Raw genomic sequence first — 17,014 nt, 5'->3', positions numbered from 1 at the left:
GTTGATCAAGATGGTACAATCAAAAGGATTTATGTAGATGATGAAGAAAAAATCAATAAAGCTGACTTAGAATTCATACAAATGATTATTCAAAGACCATCCATGAATATTGATGAAATAAATTCTGATCAGGATGACACGTTAATGTCACAAAATGTTCAACAAGAACCACAATATGCATTTCCAAGATATGACCTTGATAATACCATATTCATGGGAATAGACTTATTTAAAAATGAGGTATTTGCAGATCTAACATAACAAAATAAATATCACTAATATAGTATTTCATATATTCCTATATATGATTTAAAATATTTGCATCAAGGAATTGGAATTGCATAACCTCAATAAGCAAAACATCGAAGCTAAGCTTGAGTAAGAAACATTTCCTGATGGAAAAAATGATCATTATTATAATATACTTTATTTGACATAGTGAACATATTCAATAAGTATATATTATTTTTAATCATTTGGAATATATTTTTGATATTTAAGTATATAATTTGATCGAACATGAAAAAAAAATTATTGATAGCATATCGTATACGATGTTTACTTTTTGAATAAAAACTTTTTACGATAATGTGAAGTGATTCATGTGGCAAAAATTTCTCACATATCTGAGAAAAAATCTTGGATCCATATTGAGCATGTGCTTATGTATTATAGATAATAACTAAAGATTCTGTAAAATCAGTAAAAGCACTTCAAAATAAATTTGAAATAACACAAATAAATCTCTTTCGAAATGACATGATGTTAAAGAAGTAATTTAACTATTTCTGTGCTACCAATCTTTCGAAATTAATATTTTTAATAATTTTATTTTCATAAATATAATGGTAAATATCATTTTTATGAAATTTGATTGCTGCTTCATATCCTTTAGAAAATGGTGAATGATTTTGTTCACATAAATGAATGATTTCTTCATTTCCACTTATAATTGCATACTTACCTGTATTTTCAATGTTTGTGTTATTTATATGTATAAACTTAAAACATTTAATAGCAGAAATAAATGCAGCGTATTCAATTAATGCGACATTTTTTTTTATTTATAAATGAACATCTTTCATAAAGTGATAGTTTAATTGTTTGATTCAAATTTTCTTGTGATGATTTCTCTTGAAGTTTTTCTATTTCGTCATTTCGAATTATTTATTCAATTTCATTTGGATTATGTCCTTATTTGATAAATTTCTGATGGAGTTCAAAATTATTCTTTGATAACTCTTCATGATTTTCAATTATAAATTTATAAAAATAATGAAATTTGAGTTTGTTAATTTCCTTCTCAGACATATAATTAACAAAGAAAAGTTTTAATTTACAGGTGTTTTGATCAACTAGCTTCTTATCAGTCATTTTATAAATCATATAATTTGCTTCTTGCGAACCAATTTTACTTAACATCTGCGCAAAAATATCACCAACCTTTGATATTACAAATTTCTTATTCTTAATTTCCAATCGCCTTAGATATTCAAAACAAATATCATCCAAACTCTTAGACACAAAGTATGCATACAAAGATTACACACAAAATAATTAAATGATATCCAACACTTTCACCCACGTAAACAACTGATCTTTCGGCGCATTCGCTCAGACGGAAGACGCCGCGCTCCAACAGCTGCAGCGCTCTGACGAACCCATCGAAATTTATAGAATACATTTAAACGACACTTTGATATAAAACATTCAAATTCGATTGAAATTTCAATCATTTACTTTGACGGGGTACACCTTTATTCGTCATCGTCTTCGATTAACATGCACTTGGATTGCTCTTTGTTAGGGAAGTATCCTGGTGAACATTCGGTACATTTGGAAGAGCCTTCTGCTGATATGGTTCCGCATGGGCAGTTGTAGCAAAGGTTAAGTGATGTGGCACCGGCTGCAATACCATATGTACCGGCTGGACACTTCTTACATGTCTTAGCGCCTTCTTCATCTGAGTAGTAACCAGCGGAGCACTGAGCACATGATCCTGATGATGTGGTGTACGAACCCTTTGGACAGCGCGTGCTTTGGCATTCTGACGAACCTTCGGTAGATGTGGAGTATTGAGGACACTTCTTGCAGCTGAGTGAGCCTTCTTCATCTGAGTAATAGCCGGCAGCGCACTTTGTGCATCCTGTGGCACTTGTTGAAGATGAATATGTTCCCTTTGGACATTTTATGCATCCGGTTGCTCCTTTTTCAGAGTATGTACCTGCTGGACATGCTGAACATGCTCCCGCACCTTCCTTTGAATAAGTACCTGCTTTACAGAATTCACAGTTCGGTGCACCAGACTTATAAATTCCACCAGATATATAGGTGGTGTGTGAACCACTTGCTGTGCCTGCTGGACATTTCTTACATGATGAAAATGTTGGTGTGTCAGTGGAATTAGAATATGAACCATATGGACAATTCTTGCACGAACCTAATCCTTCTTCATCTGAATAAGAGCCGCTGGGGCATCTTGTACATGAACTTGAACCTTGGGTTGAATATGTTCCCTTTGGACATTTTATGCATCCGGTTGCTCCTTTTTCAGAGTATGTACCTGCTGGACATGCTGAACATGCTCCCGCACCTTCCTTTGAATAAGTACCTGCTTTACAGAATTCACAGTTCGGTGCACCAGACTTATAAATTCCACCAGATATATAGGTGGTGTGTGAACCACTTGCTGTGCCTGCTGGACATTTCTTACATGATGAAAATGTTGGTGTGTCAGTGGAATTAGAATATGAACCATATGGACAATTCTTGCACGAACCTAATCCTTCTTCATCTGAATAAGAGCCGCTGGGGCATCTTGTACATGAACTTGAACCTTGGGTTGAATATGTTCCCTTTGGACATTTTATGCATCCGGTTGCTCCTTTTTCAGAGTATGTACCTGCTGGACATGCTGAACATGCTCCCGCACCTTCCTTTGAATAAGTACCTGCTTTACAGAATTCACAGTTCGGTGCGCCAGTCTTATAAATTCCACCAGATATATAGGTGGTGTGTGAACCACTTGCTGTGCCTGCTGGACATTTCTTACATGATGAAAATGTTGGTGTGTCAGTGGAATTAGAATATGTGCCGTATGGACAATTCCGACAACTCGAACTTTCAGTATCGAAATATTTTCCCGCTGAACATTGAGTTGAAATACATTTGGTTGAACCCTCAGACTTTTCACTTGTTGTGCCGGATGGGCATTTCTTGCAAGTTTCGAAAGAAGAAGAATCACTTGAGTTTGAATAATAACCTTGAAGACATGGTTTGCATTGCTTAGATCCAACCTCATCAGCATAGTAACCAGCAGGACATGTTGTGCATGACCTTGATTCTCGAACATTACTATATGTTCCTTTCGGACATTTTACGCAATGATGAGTTGTATCAGAAGGCCAGTACTCACCTTTCTTGCATGGTTCACAATCTTCACAGTAATTGGGATCACTGATTTTGATTGATGCAATAGCACACAAGAATACGGCTAAAATCATTTAGCGTCATTTGACAATTTTTGAATGCATTCAAAAATTGTTAGTGTTTTTAGAAGTTTACATCAAATTCACTTGTGATTGACGATCAAAAATTTCAATGAAAACACAATACCTCGAAAACCAAAGAAAGTTAATTTACAGGCTTTAACGTTCTCCGGAAATAACGTATTTTCAAGCGCTATATGACAAATGGTCTTGCTGCATCATCATACCTTGATATTTATAATAAACAAAAGGCTTACAGACAACACCAAATGGCATTAACAGAAATTTCGGAAACAAAAGGCTCTTTAGATACTTCGCCACCTCCAATGGTTCCAAGACTTATTAATTACCAAAAACGAAAAGAAAAAAATCAGCGTATACAGGCAAACATCGACAAGCATAATTTCAAGGTTTTAAATAAAGTTTATATGGAACATAAAAAATGTAAAAATCCAGGAGAAACTCATCATATCTCATGGACTAGTAAATTAAAAGATATCAACATATCTCAAAAGAACCCACACCAAAAGCCACCAAAATCTTTTGCACAAACATCAATTCAAAAAAACAAGATTATTCATGATGAAGGGATGACTGTAGTTGACACAAAATTAACAAAGAAATGCACAATTACACGACCTAATATTGAAAAAAGAAATCCATTTAACCTAAACAATCAGAACAAAACAAACAACAAGTCAATCAGATCACCCACAAATAGAACTAAATTGGGTAATTTGAAAGATCAAAGGGAAAGCGAACAAAAATGTGGTCCAGCAAAAATTAAATCAAAGAATGAAAAAAGTTATGAAAAAACTCAAAAAGTTAAAAGTAAATTGGAACGTAATGAATCAGACGGAAATAGAAAACATTCAACTAACGAAACACTCGAAGATAACGATTTTGATAGTTTTGAGGAAACAAATACTGAGAAAGATCAATCAGAAAGTGAAATTAAAGATCAATCAGAAAGTGGTAAAGAAGATAAATCAGAAAGTGAAATTAAAGATCAATCAGAAAGTGATAAAGAAGATAAATCAGAAAGTGATAAAGAAGATAAATCAGAAAGTGAAATTAAAGATCAATCAGAAAGTGAAATTAAAGATCAATCAGAAAGTGAAATTAAAGATAAATCAGAAAGTGATAAAGAAGATAAATCAGAAAGTGAAATTAAAGATCAATCAGAAAGTGAAATTAAAGATCAATCAGAAAGTGATAAAGATCAATCAGAAAGTGAAATTAAAGATCAATCAGAAAGTGAAATTAAAGATCAATCAGAAAGTGAAATTAAAGATAAATCAGAAAGTGATAAAGAAGATAAATCAGAAAGTGATAAAGAAGATAAATCAGAAAGTGAAATTAAAGATCAATCAGAAAGTGATAAAGAAGATAAATCAGAAAGTGAAATTAAAGATCAATCAGAAAGTGAAATTAAAGATAAATCAGAAAGTGAAATTAAAGATAAATCAGAAAGTGATAAAGATCAATCAGAAAGTGAAATTAAAGATAAATCAGAAAGTGATAAAGAAGAAAAATTAGAAAGTGATAAAGATAAATCAGAAAATGAAATAAAAGACAAATCAGAAAGTAACAATGAAGATAAATCAAGTGATAAAGAAGGGAAATCAGAAGCAGACAAATCTGATAAAAGTGAAAATGACGAAAAAACAGATGAATCAAATAATAATTTCGATGACTTTGTGAATTTTGAAGAGAATAATGACAATGAATCAAATAAACAAAGTGAAAGTGATAAAGAAATGCAGCAACATTCCGATGACAATGACAAACACATTGAAGAACAAGCGAAAAGTTATGAATCTGATGAAGATAAAAATAAAAATTGTTCAAACAGCGATATTTCTGATTCAAAACATGACAGAGAATTGATGCAAACATTTGAAATTACGAATGAAAACGAAATAAATTCAAATCAAAAATTTGAGGAAGAACAAAAACTTCGAATAAATTTAAATACTGAACAAGAAAACAATGAAATTGAAGAATTTAATCCCGAAACAAATATAGAGCGACGTAAACGTAATAAAATGGAACAAAATGATATTATAGAGAAAGATGAAACAAATTCAGAAAATGAAAATGATTTTAAACTTGATATAAATATTAATAAAGAAAACTCAGAATCAGATAATCACAAAAAAGAAATTGAAGAAGAAAATGATAAAAATATAAACAATGAAAATGAAGAATTTAATCCCGAAACAAATATAGAGAAACATAGACTTGATAAAATTGTTATCGAACAAAGTGATATTATAAATGAAACAAATGAAGAAAATGATAAAAAAGAAATTGAAGAAGAAAATGATAAAAATATAAATAACACAGAAGAGCGGGAAATGAACATAAGTAAAGATAATGAACATAGTTATGAAAACGACGATTTTAATCCTGAACATGATAAAATGAATGTCGAAAAAAGTGAAGTTGAAGCAAATTTAGAAAATGAAAATGATTTCAAACTTGAAATTGATATTAATGAAAATAATGAAAAGAATTTCGAAAATGAAAACTTAGTAAAAGAACGAAAAATTCCAAATGATGAAGAAGGAAAATATGAAATGAATTTGGATAAGGAAAACGTTGAAGAAGATAATGAACCAAAACTTGAAGTGAATTTAATAAAAGAAAACGAACAAACAACAAATAATGAAATGAGTTGGAGCAATGATAATGATGACGAACTTAAACTTGAAGTAAATTTACGAAAAGAAAATCCAAATGATGAAAACATAGAAGAAGCAAAACTAAATATAACTTTTAATAAAGAAAACTCTAAAGGCGATAAAGATACAAACAAAGAGCATGAAACTATAAACAATGAAAAAGAAGAAAATTATGATGAAAGCGACAAACTCGAATTTAATGTAGGAAAAGAAAATAATGAAAATGACGAAGAACTTAAATATGAATTAAATTTAGATGATAAAAATGAAAGTAGTGAAGAACATAAACTCGAATTAAATATAGAGAAGGAAAACAGCGAAGAAACACATTTAGAAGATGAAAGTGACGAAGAACATAAACTTGAACTAAATTTGGAGAAAGAAAACAATGATGAAACGCATTTAGAAGATGAAAGTGACGAAGAACATAAACTTGAACTAAATTTGGAGAAAGAAAACAGTGAAAATGATAAAAACGAACCAAAAATCAAATTAAATTTAGAGAATGATGAAAATGAAAGTAGTGAAGAACATAAACTCGAATTAAATATAGAGAAGGAAAAGAGCGAAGAAACGCATTTAGAAGATGAAAGTGACGAAGAACATAAACTTGAAATAAATTTGGAGAAAGAAAACAGTGAAAATGATAAAAATAAAATCGAATTACGTTCGGAGAATGATAAAAATGACGAAGAACTTAAAGATGAAAATGATTCAATTTCCATTCCAAACGATGCGCCAACATCACAGCAAAGAGCGCATCACATGACGCAATACAGTCCATTCCAAAAAAACGATTTCATGAAGAGATACGAAAACGTTTGGGGAAGGATTGGCTACAATAACAAATCTTAAGGATTCCGACAAAACATTCTGTAATAAAAATATTTGCGAATTTTTTTCTGTAAAAAATTGTTGACATGTATCGATTTCTTTACATATTCATATAAATTTCGAACAATTTTATAATGACTTCGGGAAGAAGTTCGTTTCGTTCGGCATTTTCTTCCTCTGGCACAACGTCCACACCTCCAACTCGCATACCTTAAACTTAATTTGCTTTGTCAAGCTTGGAGAATTAAATGTCGCGCAACTCTCCGAAAATGCATTTAACAAATTTCCGTCGATCCAAATCGCAGAAGAGCCGCCGCCGCCAATCGCAATGTTTTTGTCGGAGCTTGTAACGAAATATTGGTTCGAATGAGTTTCTCTCCATGGGAAATACTCGAAATCAGATGAAAACCTAAAAACAAATGTTTCGCCAGAGCCATAGTATTGCTTCGACATCTTTAACCCTTTCGATACATACGCGCCAATTCTGTCGCCGAATTGATCCTTTAAAATCATTATTAGCGGCTCGGCGCCATGCGCACTACTATAGAAAGAAGTGTAACTTGAGCCATCCCGTGTAAGTTGAAAGAGAAGCTTCCAATTAAGTGGACGAAAACGTGGCGGCAATACAAATCTGATGCGACTGATTTCATCTTCGCTAAGAATAGTCGATGACCCGCCAATAAAAGTGATTGGACCGGCGCCAGGAATACGGCGAGGACGTTGTGGAAGAGATTGAGGCTGTGGAGGTGGAGATGGAGATGTTTGTTGAGGTGGAGGAGATTGAGGATGTGGAGGTGGTGGTGGTGATGGCGGTGGAGATGGTGGCGTAGGAATGGGTTTGGTGTCGGGTTTTGTGTCGGAAAATTGATCAATTTCAGGTGGCTGATAATTATGTTGTTTTTGAATAGAGGCAGCTAATGATTGAAGCTTGGGATGAAAGGTTTGGAGGTCTTTGTAAGTGGCACTGAAGCATTTGGTTTCAAGTGAATCGGGATTATCTATGGAACATAAATATGTGATAAGAAGCACATAGAGAGTGTCAGGCGCATCAAAGGTATTAGGGTTGTCCGAATTGAGCGTAGATGGACAAGGAAATATAACACTACCAATGTGACCTAATAAATGAATTGAGATTGGACGAAATGAATGATTTGTTGGTTCAAAACGCAAATATTCATCAATGACAAGAAGTTTGCCTGGGATAGTGGAACTGCTGTCAAGATTATTTTTAGAATTAAAATATGAAGCAGTAATTGGCAAAAAAGAATTGTTTCCTACTGTCTTAGGTATTTGCAAAATATCTCCAGGTAGGATTAGATCACTAAATAAATGGTTGCTTGTTTTAATTGAAGATACGCTACAATCAAATTTCAAAGCTAATGCTTGAAGCGAATCTCCCGGCTGTACAACATATGTTGATGGGTTTTCCATATTTTGATCGTTTGAATTTTTATTTTCTTCCTGGTTCATTGTAATGGTTATAACCCAGAAAAAGAAAACCGTTAATTTAAACAAGAACGATTAAATCGAATACAATTTCTCGGTTCAAGTTGCAAATTAAAACGAACGTACAGTTATTAAAAAACACTAAAATCAAAGGAAATAAGACCTAAGTTTCATTGTTTACTTCCTGGGTTCAATAATTTCTTGTTTATAAAGTCAAAATGAAATTTTTCGGATCAGAAATTGTGGTTTACTTACTTGCGACCAGGTGCTCTTGGTTTGCGGTGAACTTTGATTTCTCCATAACCGTGGGTTTCATGGACTGGATTGACCAAAAGGTCTAAGTTGGAATCATTGAAATCTCTTTCATCTCTGATTTCGAAGAACTTATCAAACTCAAGACCGACCTCAGAGCATCCCTTGATGAAGCTGTGCTTGCAAGTTGATGACATCATCTTTTCTCTGGACTTTGCGTTATCAGGACAATACAGAACAAATAGTTTCAATTTCTCTCCTTTGTTATTATAGTTGACAGCAATGTAACGTGGAGCTGAGCTATCTATGTCGGAGAGAGAGTTTCCTGTGCCTGCAACAGATATTGCGCCACCAGTATTTGATGCTTTTCCAGCAACAACAGTTGGACCGCTGCCACTAGCAAACTGTCTGAGGAGATCTAAAAGGTCATCAGCAACTGGCCATGTAAATGTATCATGAGTTGGCAATGAAACTTGAGAAACTGTGTTCTCTTGGGCTTCCTTTCTTTGTTGGATTTCATCAATTGTCATTGATGTTTCATCTTTTGTTGTAACATGGAGAAATGCATTGAATGTAACTTCTTGTATATTATCGACGAAATAATCACCTAAGTTAACAAAAATTTGGTTAAGATAACGTTGAACTGTTGAACGAGATGAAGCGAAAATTGTACGTGGGCGAATTGGACATCTTGGTGGAATGAAAACAATTAAGACATACTCTGGATATTCTGGATCCTTCTTTAAATGAATAATAATATATGATGGTTGCGATTGATTAAGAATATCCTGAAGACCATCAAAATCACTTTCCATGGATGATGTTGCTGGAACTGTTTTAACAACTCGAAGAACTTCATTTTCGATTGTAAGTTGAATGGCACGCTTTGACTCATCATTCTTGAAGTCTGCAAGTTGGGATGTAACATCATCGCCAATCTCAATCAATGCAGCATTACTCATTGGTCAAAAGTAAGATTCAAATGAATTTTAAATAGTTTACATGGACAAACTGGTGAAGTGGAATTGAGAGGAAATCGATCAATCAGAACCAATATTTGATCACTTTTTATCTATTCATAGGCACTTTTGGCAAAAAACTTTTTTTTTGAAATTTCTGAAATCGTTGTAAATTTGGATGAAAATTCATCGTCTTTTAAATCACTCTTCAACGATTTTCAACCACTGAATTTATCTGCTTTATTTTTGTATTTAATATAAAAATTATTTATTATCTCTTTATTTTGCATTCTTTTGAAATATTTCAAAACTAATTTATATACTTTTGTATTTCCGGAATACTTGTATAATCTTTAATAGGATATATTCTCACAAAGGTATCTGTTAATGCAATCACTCTTGAAACGACATGCAAAACATTTCATATGGTTTTTTTGATTTTTTAAAAAAAATATATTTCAAAATTTATTAATTTTATTTTTATTATTTTTGTGATCTAATAATATAATTTCTAAGAGAATATAATCTCACAAAGGTATCTGTTATTCAAAAAATATTTTAAATATATTAAATTATTGTCAAAAAAAAATTCATATTTATTTAATATGCTTCCAAGCATGTCAATGTCAAAAGGTCATTTGTTTCTGCATGTAACTTTTGAAATATGAAATTAAACTGTTTCATTTTCTAACCGATGATGCAACCAATGAAATTATTATTAAATAAGGAAGAAATACCTAAAGAACAGTTGCAGATATCAAAATTTCGATTCAATTGAACCCAAAGCGATTATTATAAAAAACCATGCATTATCTTTGTAATGTTGTTTCCAAAATTTTTTTGTTGAAGTTTTTCTTATAATGCACTTTATATTTGTGGTTTTTCTTATCACAAGCTTTTAAGAATTATTTTGTCATACTAAAAAAAGTACGTACAAAAAAATTTATGTTCTCAATTTTGATTTTGCATGGATGATTATTTTCTTTTGTCTTTGAACCTTGTTAAGCAAGGATTTTAAATTACTTGTCGTCCATTATTAAGTTTTTCAACTTGAGCAAATTTTTTGATTAACTCTTCGAATGATTCATGAACATTAATATTTTCTCGAATCGGAACTTCTTAAAAAATAAGGTTTTCTCTTTTGCTAAATATTTCGTTTTTCCTTAAGATCAAAATGGGACCGATGAGCATTATTACAACATTGTCTGGTGAAGTTTTACGAACGCTCTCTAGATATTTTGGAATATAATTGGATGTAGTACACAGAAATACACCCTTTACTCCAATATGAAAAAGAATATCAAAATACATCCATTACTCCATTATGAAAAAGAATATCAAAATACATCCATTACTCCAATATGAAAAAGAATATCAAAATACATCCATTACTCCAATATGAAAAAGTGGGTCATGTTCATTGGGAAACGTTTAAAATAAGCGGTTATATGTTTTGCAATCCGAATTCACAGGACGGGACATGAAAGACATGAAAAAATCAAAACAACTCTCGAAAATCACAAAACGATTTGCACGCCAATTTGGTGCAGGGTGTGGAGATTTCAACATTGTTAATAATGAAGGAACTGATCATTTTCTAATTCCTATTGACTCTGATTATTCTCATCTTTCTCTTCTTCACTGGATGCGTTACAAGGTATCAAAGGTTCCAAAAGGTTTTAAAATTACTGCAGTTCATCTTTATACTACAGATGAAGCTGATCCACAGACAACAAAATATCTTGACGAATTTTGTGAAAGTTTAAAAGTTACAAATCATTATAGAAAAGTAGACAATGTCAATGGGGAGGAAGTGTACTACGAAATTCTTGTTAATTTAGCACTTGAATTAGATTGTAATAAAGTTGCAATACCAGAAAACCTTGATTTTCTTGATGCCACCATTATAACAAACATGGCAAAAAATGCTTCCTTTGATTGTCCTTCTATTGTCCAAAAAATCAAATTGTATGCAGACAAACCAGAAGTTCTTATCACACGCCCATTCTGCTATATAAATGACACAGAAATCAAAACATTTTCAGAGCTCAAAGATTTTCCGAATCGTCCAACAGGTTTAATTATACCTGAAAATCCATATATGGACCAAGCAAGAAAATCACTCGAAATGTTAGTACTTCAATCTTCTAATGTCAAAATGAACTTCTTCCGTTCACAGTTCAGTATCCAAAGAAAATATATTGGAACTGGAGATGGACAAATTGGAACTGAAGATGATTTAGGTGATTAGTTACAATAAAAATAAATAATTGAATACATTTTAATTGTCATATTACACCACATATTTAATGTTTTTTTGGCATATTGAATAATTTTGATCAAAATTTGCTTTCGGCATTTTCCTATCGTAAATATTTCTAATCTTTACTTTGTATCGGCTCTATCGTATTTTAGAGAAAATGATCTTTTTCGTTCTGCTCTTAAGAGCAATATCTTCTGCATCATTATTTATTGATTTAGGAAGTGAATCAATGCGAGTTTCATTTCTTCAAAGAGGGAGTCCTGTTCAAATTGTTCATAATTCAATAGGGAAAAGATTTACACCTGCTGTTGCTGCATTAATTCCAACAACAGAAGATGCGCCAGTTATAATCACTAGCGAAGATGTAAATTGTTTTCAACGACTTACAGGCGATTCATCAATCATCACAAGATATCCATCAAAAGCGATTCGTTTTTTACCACAACTTCTTGGTAAAAACTACAGTTCCAAGCTTATTTCTTATTTTGCAAAAAGAAATCTCACAATGCCTTTTGATTGTGATGAAGATAAGTATCTTGATCTTACAGCACCGCCTGAATTCTATGCATCACAACTTATTTCACTGGCAATTGATGACTATTCAAAATCTAAACCAAATGCTACTGTTGATTCAGTATCACTTGTAATTCCTAAATTCCTTACACACCATCAAAGAGCTGCCTTTTCACGAGCTGCAAAATTGTCTACATACAAACCACATCTCATTGAAACAACTTCTGCTGTGGGAACTCTTTTCGCTGTTGAACGAGGACAACTTTTTAAAAACAATACATTAATGGTTTGCTTTATTGACATTGGCGCTTCCCAAATGCAAGTTTCCGTACAAGAGTTTAACTATGAGAAAGATGGACCGGTAGTACAGGAGCTTGGTTATTCATGGACAGATACATTTGGTTCATATTCTGTTGATGTGAAAATTGCAGAAGAAATTAGACGTGAAGTTCTAAAGCAAAACCCAAAAATTGAAATAGATGAGAAATCTGTTCAAAAAATTATTGCTGCTGGTAGAAAAGTCAAACACGAACTTACTCTTCAGCCAAATGTTACACTGTATCTTGAAGATTTAGTACATGGGCTTGATATGACTTTTACATTCTCATTAGAAAAGCTCAAATCAATTTGCAAAAATGAGCTTAAGGTTCTTAACAAAACATTCTTTGAAGCTTTTCACCAAGCAGGGTTTGATGTATATGAAGATATAGATCGGTTTGAGTTAATTGGTGGAGGAACTCGATCGCCACTTTTCATTGACTTCATCAACAACATTTTCAATGGAAAAGTGCCAGTGATGCGTTCGTTAAACACAGAAGAAGCCAACGTTATCGGCGCCGGTTATTTTGAGGCATCCCGACTCGGGAGTTATTTAACGTCCCCCATAAAATTTGAGGGATTACCTTTATATAACATTTCATTAATCAAAGATGAAAAGTATGCTACTTTTAAGTATCAAAGCAAGCAAAAGCTTCCGCTTGGAATCAAGCCATATATTCGAACTATAGGTTTACTTGATCAAGGAACATATGAGATAATTGAAGGTCAAGTGAAAGTCACTGGGTACCATAAATTCTCCAAATCAGGGCTTTATAAAAGCAAGCGTAGTTCCACTGAGAAAATTATTCGATCCTTTGAAGAGAAAGAACAAAAACAACGACAACAAGATTCCATTTTACATGATTTCGAATCTTTTCTCATTGATTCGCGTGAGAAAATCTCATTTGAGCCTTCTATCATTGAAACGTCCACACCGGAAGAACGCGAAAAGGTTCTAAAGTTAATTGCAAGCATTCAATACAAAGTAACGAACGAAAAAATCACAAATGAAAATGAGCTAAAGCAATTCCGATATGAAATAGAAAGTGCTTCACATGACTTGATAAAACGCGGGAAAGATAAAGAAGAAGCGCCAGAAGCATTCGAACGACTCGAAGAATTACTTGACGACGTAAATGATGCTGTGGAAAAGCATTGGCCAAAAATGGGAATGAAGCCGCCGAAGAAATTGCTAAGAAGATTAGGAAGAGAATGCCAAAAAGCAGACGATTATATTGAGGAACACAAAAACGGAAACGATTTGGTGCTCGATGACATACTGATATTGTTTGAGAGATTGAAAAATGCATATGAAAATGTGAAGGCGAATTTGAAGCCTAAAAATGTCGAACTATAAAATGAAAATAATTATGTATACATAAAATAATGTTTTTGATTAATGTTTTTAATAAACAAATAGTGAATACTGTTCGTGATATCAAGGTAAAAATGGTAATGAAATTGTGAAATTGTTAAAATATCTTCACATTCTTGAGTAGCTTCATCTTTTCAATAACAAAATAAATAGTTTAATAAAACAGATTCCTGATAAAATCAAGAAATTTATGCTTTGGTGATGAAAAAGTGTTTGAAATTTTAGGAATTTCGAACGTTTATAATTTTGGTATCGAGTACGTTTATTCTCATGAGCTCTTCGAAAAGATTTAAAAGAAGCCCTGATACAAACTCTCAGCTCATGGAACTTGAGGACGCTCTTTCACGTCACCGTAATTACATAATAGAAAATATTGATCGAATTCCTAAATTTAAAACTTTTACTGATGCAAAAATAGAATTGCTTGCTTTGCGTACACAACTCAAAAAAATTAGTAGTAAAAGCAATGTTTCAAAAGATTCTGGTGTTGAATCAAAATTTTCAAATATTCAACAAAAACATAAAGATTTAAAGGATGAAGAAAAAATGATATCTCAGCTGCGGAAAATGTCAAGTGATTCTAGAAACAGAGAAAAGCAAGAATATGACAAGTCAATCAATCAATATAAAATACTTGAACTAAATTATAAGCAATTACAAATACAGTATCAACAAAAAGAGCGAAAAATTTTAGCTGTTCAACAAGAATTAAATGATTTGCAAGAAATTTTAATAGATAAACAAAGTAAATTAGCACAGCTTAAGAAAGATGAGAACCAGCTAAAGCAACTTGAAAGGCAATCAAATGAAGAATTAGCGTCATTTCAACAAATAATTAAAGAATCCGATAAACTTGAATCAGAAATTTCCAATATTCAGACCATCACATCAAAACGATCTGAAGAATTCCACATCCTCAATAAAGAGCTACAAAAAAAGCAAGAAATTGCTAACATCAAAAAGCAGAACATAAAAGAAATGCTAATCAAATCAGAAGAAATTGAAGATCGCATTTCCAACCTCATTCAAGAAAGCGAGAAAAATGATTATACTCAAGGAGAGCAAAGCACACTTATAATGGAAGCAAGTGAAGCAATTATGATGGAAATTGTTAATGAAACAGAAATAATGAATGAGATCGAATCACTTCTTAGTGAATTAGTTGTGTAAATATTTAATTTCAATAAACTCTGTGTTTTTTCAATTTAATTTTAAAACTCTTGAAAAGATGTTGAAATAGACGATAAAATAATTCTGAACGTATCGTATCAAAAAGCATTCAAAAAACGTATCGTTGACTCACAAAATTTCAGTTATTTTAAAAATGAAAAAGGAATATTCCTTTTTGGAATTAACAATATTTGGCTGCAGATAACGTATTTATTCTTTCGGCGTCACATTGGTTTCTTCAGATTTGACATCTTTTTTATCATCCTCAGGATGTGGTTGAGCTCTTGTTGGTAATTCCTTGCAAACTGGACCTTCTTCTTCCAAGATATAGTGTACCAAGCGTTTTGAATTATCTTCAGTATTGATAACTGTGTTATGTTTGGTATAATCAATTCTTGTCTTCAATGGTAAATGTATGCATTCACAGAATTTCTTACATATTTCAAGGCGGAGAGCTTCATCGCCAGCATTCTTTTGCCAAATTGAAATATTATAAAATTTTGGACGAGCTGATATAAGAATTCCAATAACATCATCATCAAGACGACCACCAATAAGTGCAAGGATGAGTTGTTCCCAGTAATATGAAGCCATTCCTTTTGAAACTCGGAAAAGAAAAGATCCTCCATTGATATGTTCTGGGTCTTCACGCATAGCTCTTGATGTTCCACGGAAAAGGTGAAGGGCTCCATGATTTGGAAGTGATGAAGGGCGTATGATATGAGAATATGATGCCCAAAATTCTTCTACTGTGGAAAAACGTGCAAGAAGCTTGATATGATTGGAGTAGCTTTCTTCAGTTTCATTGGTTTCATCGGAAGATGGCATTGTGAAACCATAAAATGACCATTCATCCGAAAGCTTATGTGCCATTTTTGTATAAGGCCATGTTCTGTATCGTCGTGTCACTTTTGTGTTTTAAACGGTTTTCATAAAATGGGATAAAAATTCGACCTTCTTAAAAAGGAAATCTATGAATTCTACAGAACATTAACCAATCATCTAACGTGATTTCTGTTTTTTTAAGGTTTGTTCTATCAAATTCATCGATAAAATCATCACAAAATCTTGCTTCTGGTGTATGACCAAACATCGAAAAAAAGTTACGAAGAGACTCTGTGGTAATTGTTTCATTATTTGGACCAGCTATTAATGAAAATATATAACTCCATCTACGAACATTATCAAAACTATTTCTTTCTCTTTCATCACGTACTGCATCAATGAACATTTGAATTGTTATCTCTTTCTTCGAAAAGTGATCTTCTCCATTCATTCCTAATAGTTTAAAAGCATGAATTGCCGAATCTCTTGGGATTATACCTTCACGTTCTGTATCAAAGCAGCAAAATATATTTATGATATCCAGCTCCCATTCATCTTTGACTGTTTTAGAAAATTCTGGATATGAAAATGTTTTTTGCATGTTGGAAAAAGAATGTATAAATTTCATAACGTTTTCCGGTGCACCCCAATACCCAAGAGAAAAAAATCAAAATCAAAACTTCTGGAGCGCGACACATCATCATTCTGATTCCTCTAATAACATCTTAAAGATTACCACGTGGTGGCCCTTTAATATTTAAGAATAAATCCTCAAATGATGAATTCATTTTTTAAAAAATATCTATGTGAAGACTCATTTTGATTAAAAACCCATTTACTAAAAGAGTGCTTCGGACACTTTGTGTCACAAAGCGCAATTTGCA

The 17,014-nt window shown here is 32.4% G+C and overlaps 8 protein-coding genes across 8 annotated transcripts; 4 read left to right on the top strand and 4 right to left on the bottom strand.

Moving 5' to 3' along the window:
* Window positions 1–1,757: 1,757 nt before the first annotated feature.
* Window positions 1,758–3,503, bottom strand: GO595_007675 (putative protein serine/threonine kinase; the record flags this gene model as incomplete). The annotated part of the gene is made up of 1 exon (XM_067921164.1): window positions 1,758–3,503. One exon carries the CDS (start codon window positions 3,501–3,503, stop codon window positions 1,758–1,760), a length of 1,746 nt encoding a protein of 581 aa, XP_067772238.1.
* A 182-nt stretch (window positions 3,504–3,685) lies between these two features.
* GO595_007674 (TPR-like protein) lies at window positions 3,686–7,030 on the top strand (the record flags this gene model as incomplete). The annotated part of the gene is made up of 1 exon (XM_067921163.1): window positions 3,686–7,030. One exon carries the CDS (start codon window positions 3,686–3,688, stop codon window positions 7,028–7,030), a length of 3,345 nt encoding a protein of 1,114 aa, XP_067772237.1.
* Window positions 7,031–7,138: 108 nt separating this feature from the next.
* On the bottom strand, window positions 7,139–8,440 carry GO595_007673 (TLD family protein; the record flags this gene model as incomplete). The annotated part of the gene is made up of 1 exon (XM_067921162.1): window positions 7,139–8,440. The coding sequence occupies one exon, from the start codon at window positions 8,438–8,440 to the stop codon at window positions 7,139–7,141; it is 1,302 nt and encodes a 433-aa protein (XP_067772236.1).
* A 266-nt stretch (window positions 8,441–8,706) lies between these two features.
* Window positions 8,707–9,669, bottom strand: GO595_007672 (actin depolymerizing protein; the record flags this gene model as incomplete). The annotated part of the gene is made up of 1 exon (XM_067921161.1): window positions 8,707–9,669. One exon carries the CDS (start codon window positions 9,667–9,669, stop codon window positions 8,707–8,709), a length of 963 nt encoding a protein of 320 aa, XP_067772235.1.
* Window positions 9,670–11,146: 1,477 nt separating this feature from the next.
* GO595_007671 (tRNA 2-thiocytidine(32) synthetase TtcA) lies at window positions 11,147–11,917 on the top strand (the record flags this gene model as incomplete). The annotated part of the gene is made up of 1 exon (XM_067921160.1): window positions 11,147–11,917. The coding sequence occupies one exon, from the start codon at window positions 11,147–11,149 to the stop codon at window positions 11,915–11,917; it is 771 nt and encodes a 256-aa protein (XP_067772234.1).
* A 169-nt stretch (window positions 11,918–12,086) lies between these two features.
* On the top strand, window positions 12,087–14,117 carry GO595_007670 (dnaK protein; the record flags this gene model as incomplete). Its single annotated transcript, XM_067921159.1, has 1 exon — window positions 12,087–14,117. The coding sequence occupies one exon, from the start codon at window positions 12,087–12,089 to the stop codon at window positions 14,115–14,117; it is 2,031 nt and encodes a 676-aa protein (XP_067772233.1).
* A 585-nt stretch (window positions 14,118–14,702) lies between these two features.
* Window positions 14,703–15,305, top strand: GO595_007669 (uncharacterized protein; the record flags this gene model as incomplete). Its single annotated transcript, XM_067921157.1, has 1 exon — window positions 14,703–15,305. One exon carries the CDS (start codon window positions 14,703–14,705, stop codon window positions 15,303–15,305), a length of 603 nt encoding a protein of 200 aa, XP_067772232.1.
* Window positions 15,306–15,515: 210 nt separating this feature from the next.
* GO595_007668 (Eukaryotic initiation factor 4E family protein) lies at window positions 15,516–16,178 on the bottom strand (the record flags this gene model as incomplete). The annotated part of the gene is made up of 1 exon (XM_067921156.1): window positions 15,516–16,178. The coding sequence occupies one exon, from the start codon at window positions 16,176–16,178 to the stop codon at window positions 15,516–15,518; it is 663 nt and encodes a 220-aa protein (XP_067772231.1).
* Window positions 16,179–17,014: the final 836 nt, after the last annotated feature.

The sequence above is a fragment of the Histomonas meleagridis genome, assembly GCF_020186115.1.
Source record: "Histomonas meleagridis strain 2922-C6/04-10x chromosome Unknown contig_55, whole genome shotgun sequence".
NCBI classification, from domain to species: Eukaryota; Parabasalia; order Tritrichomonadida; family Dientamoebidae; genus Histomonas; species Histomonas meleagridis.
The sequence above is the reverse complement of the archived record's forward strand: the minus strand, read 5'-3'. Positions and strand labels throughout refer to the sequence as shown.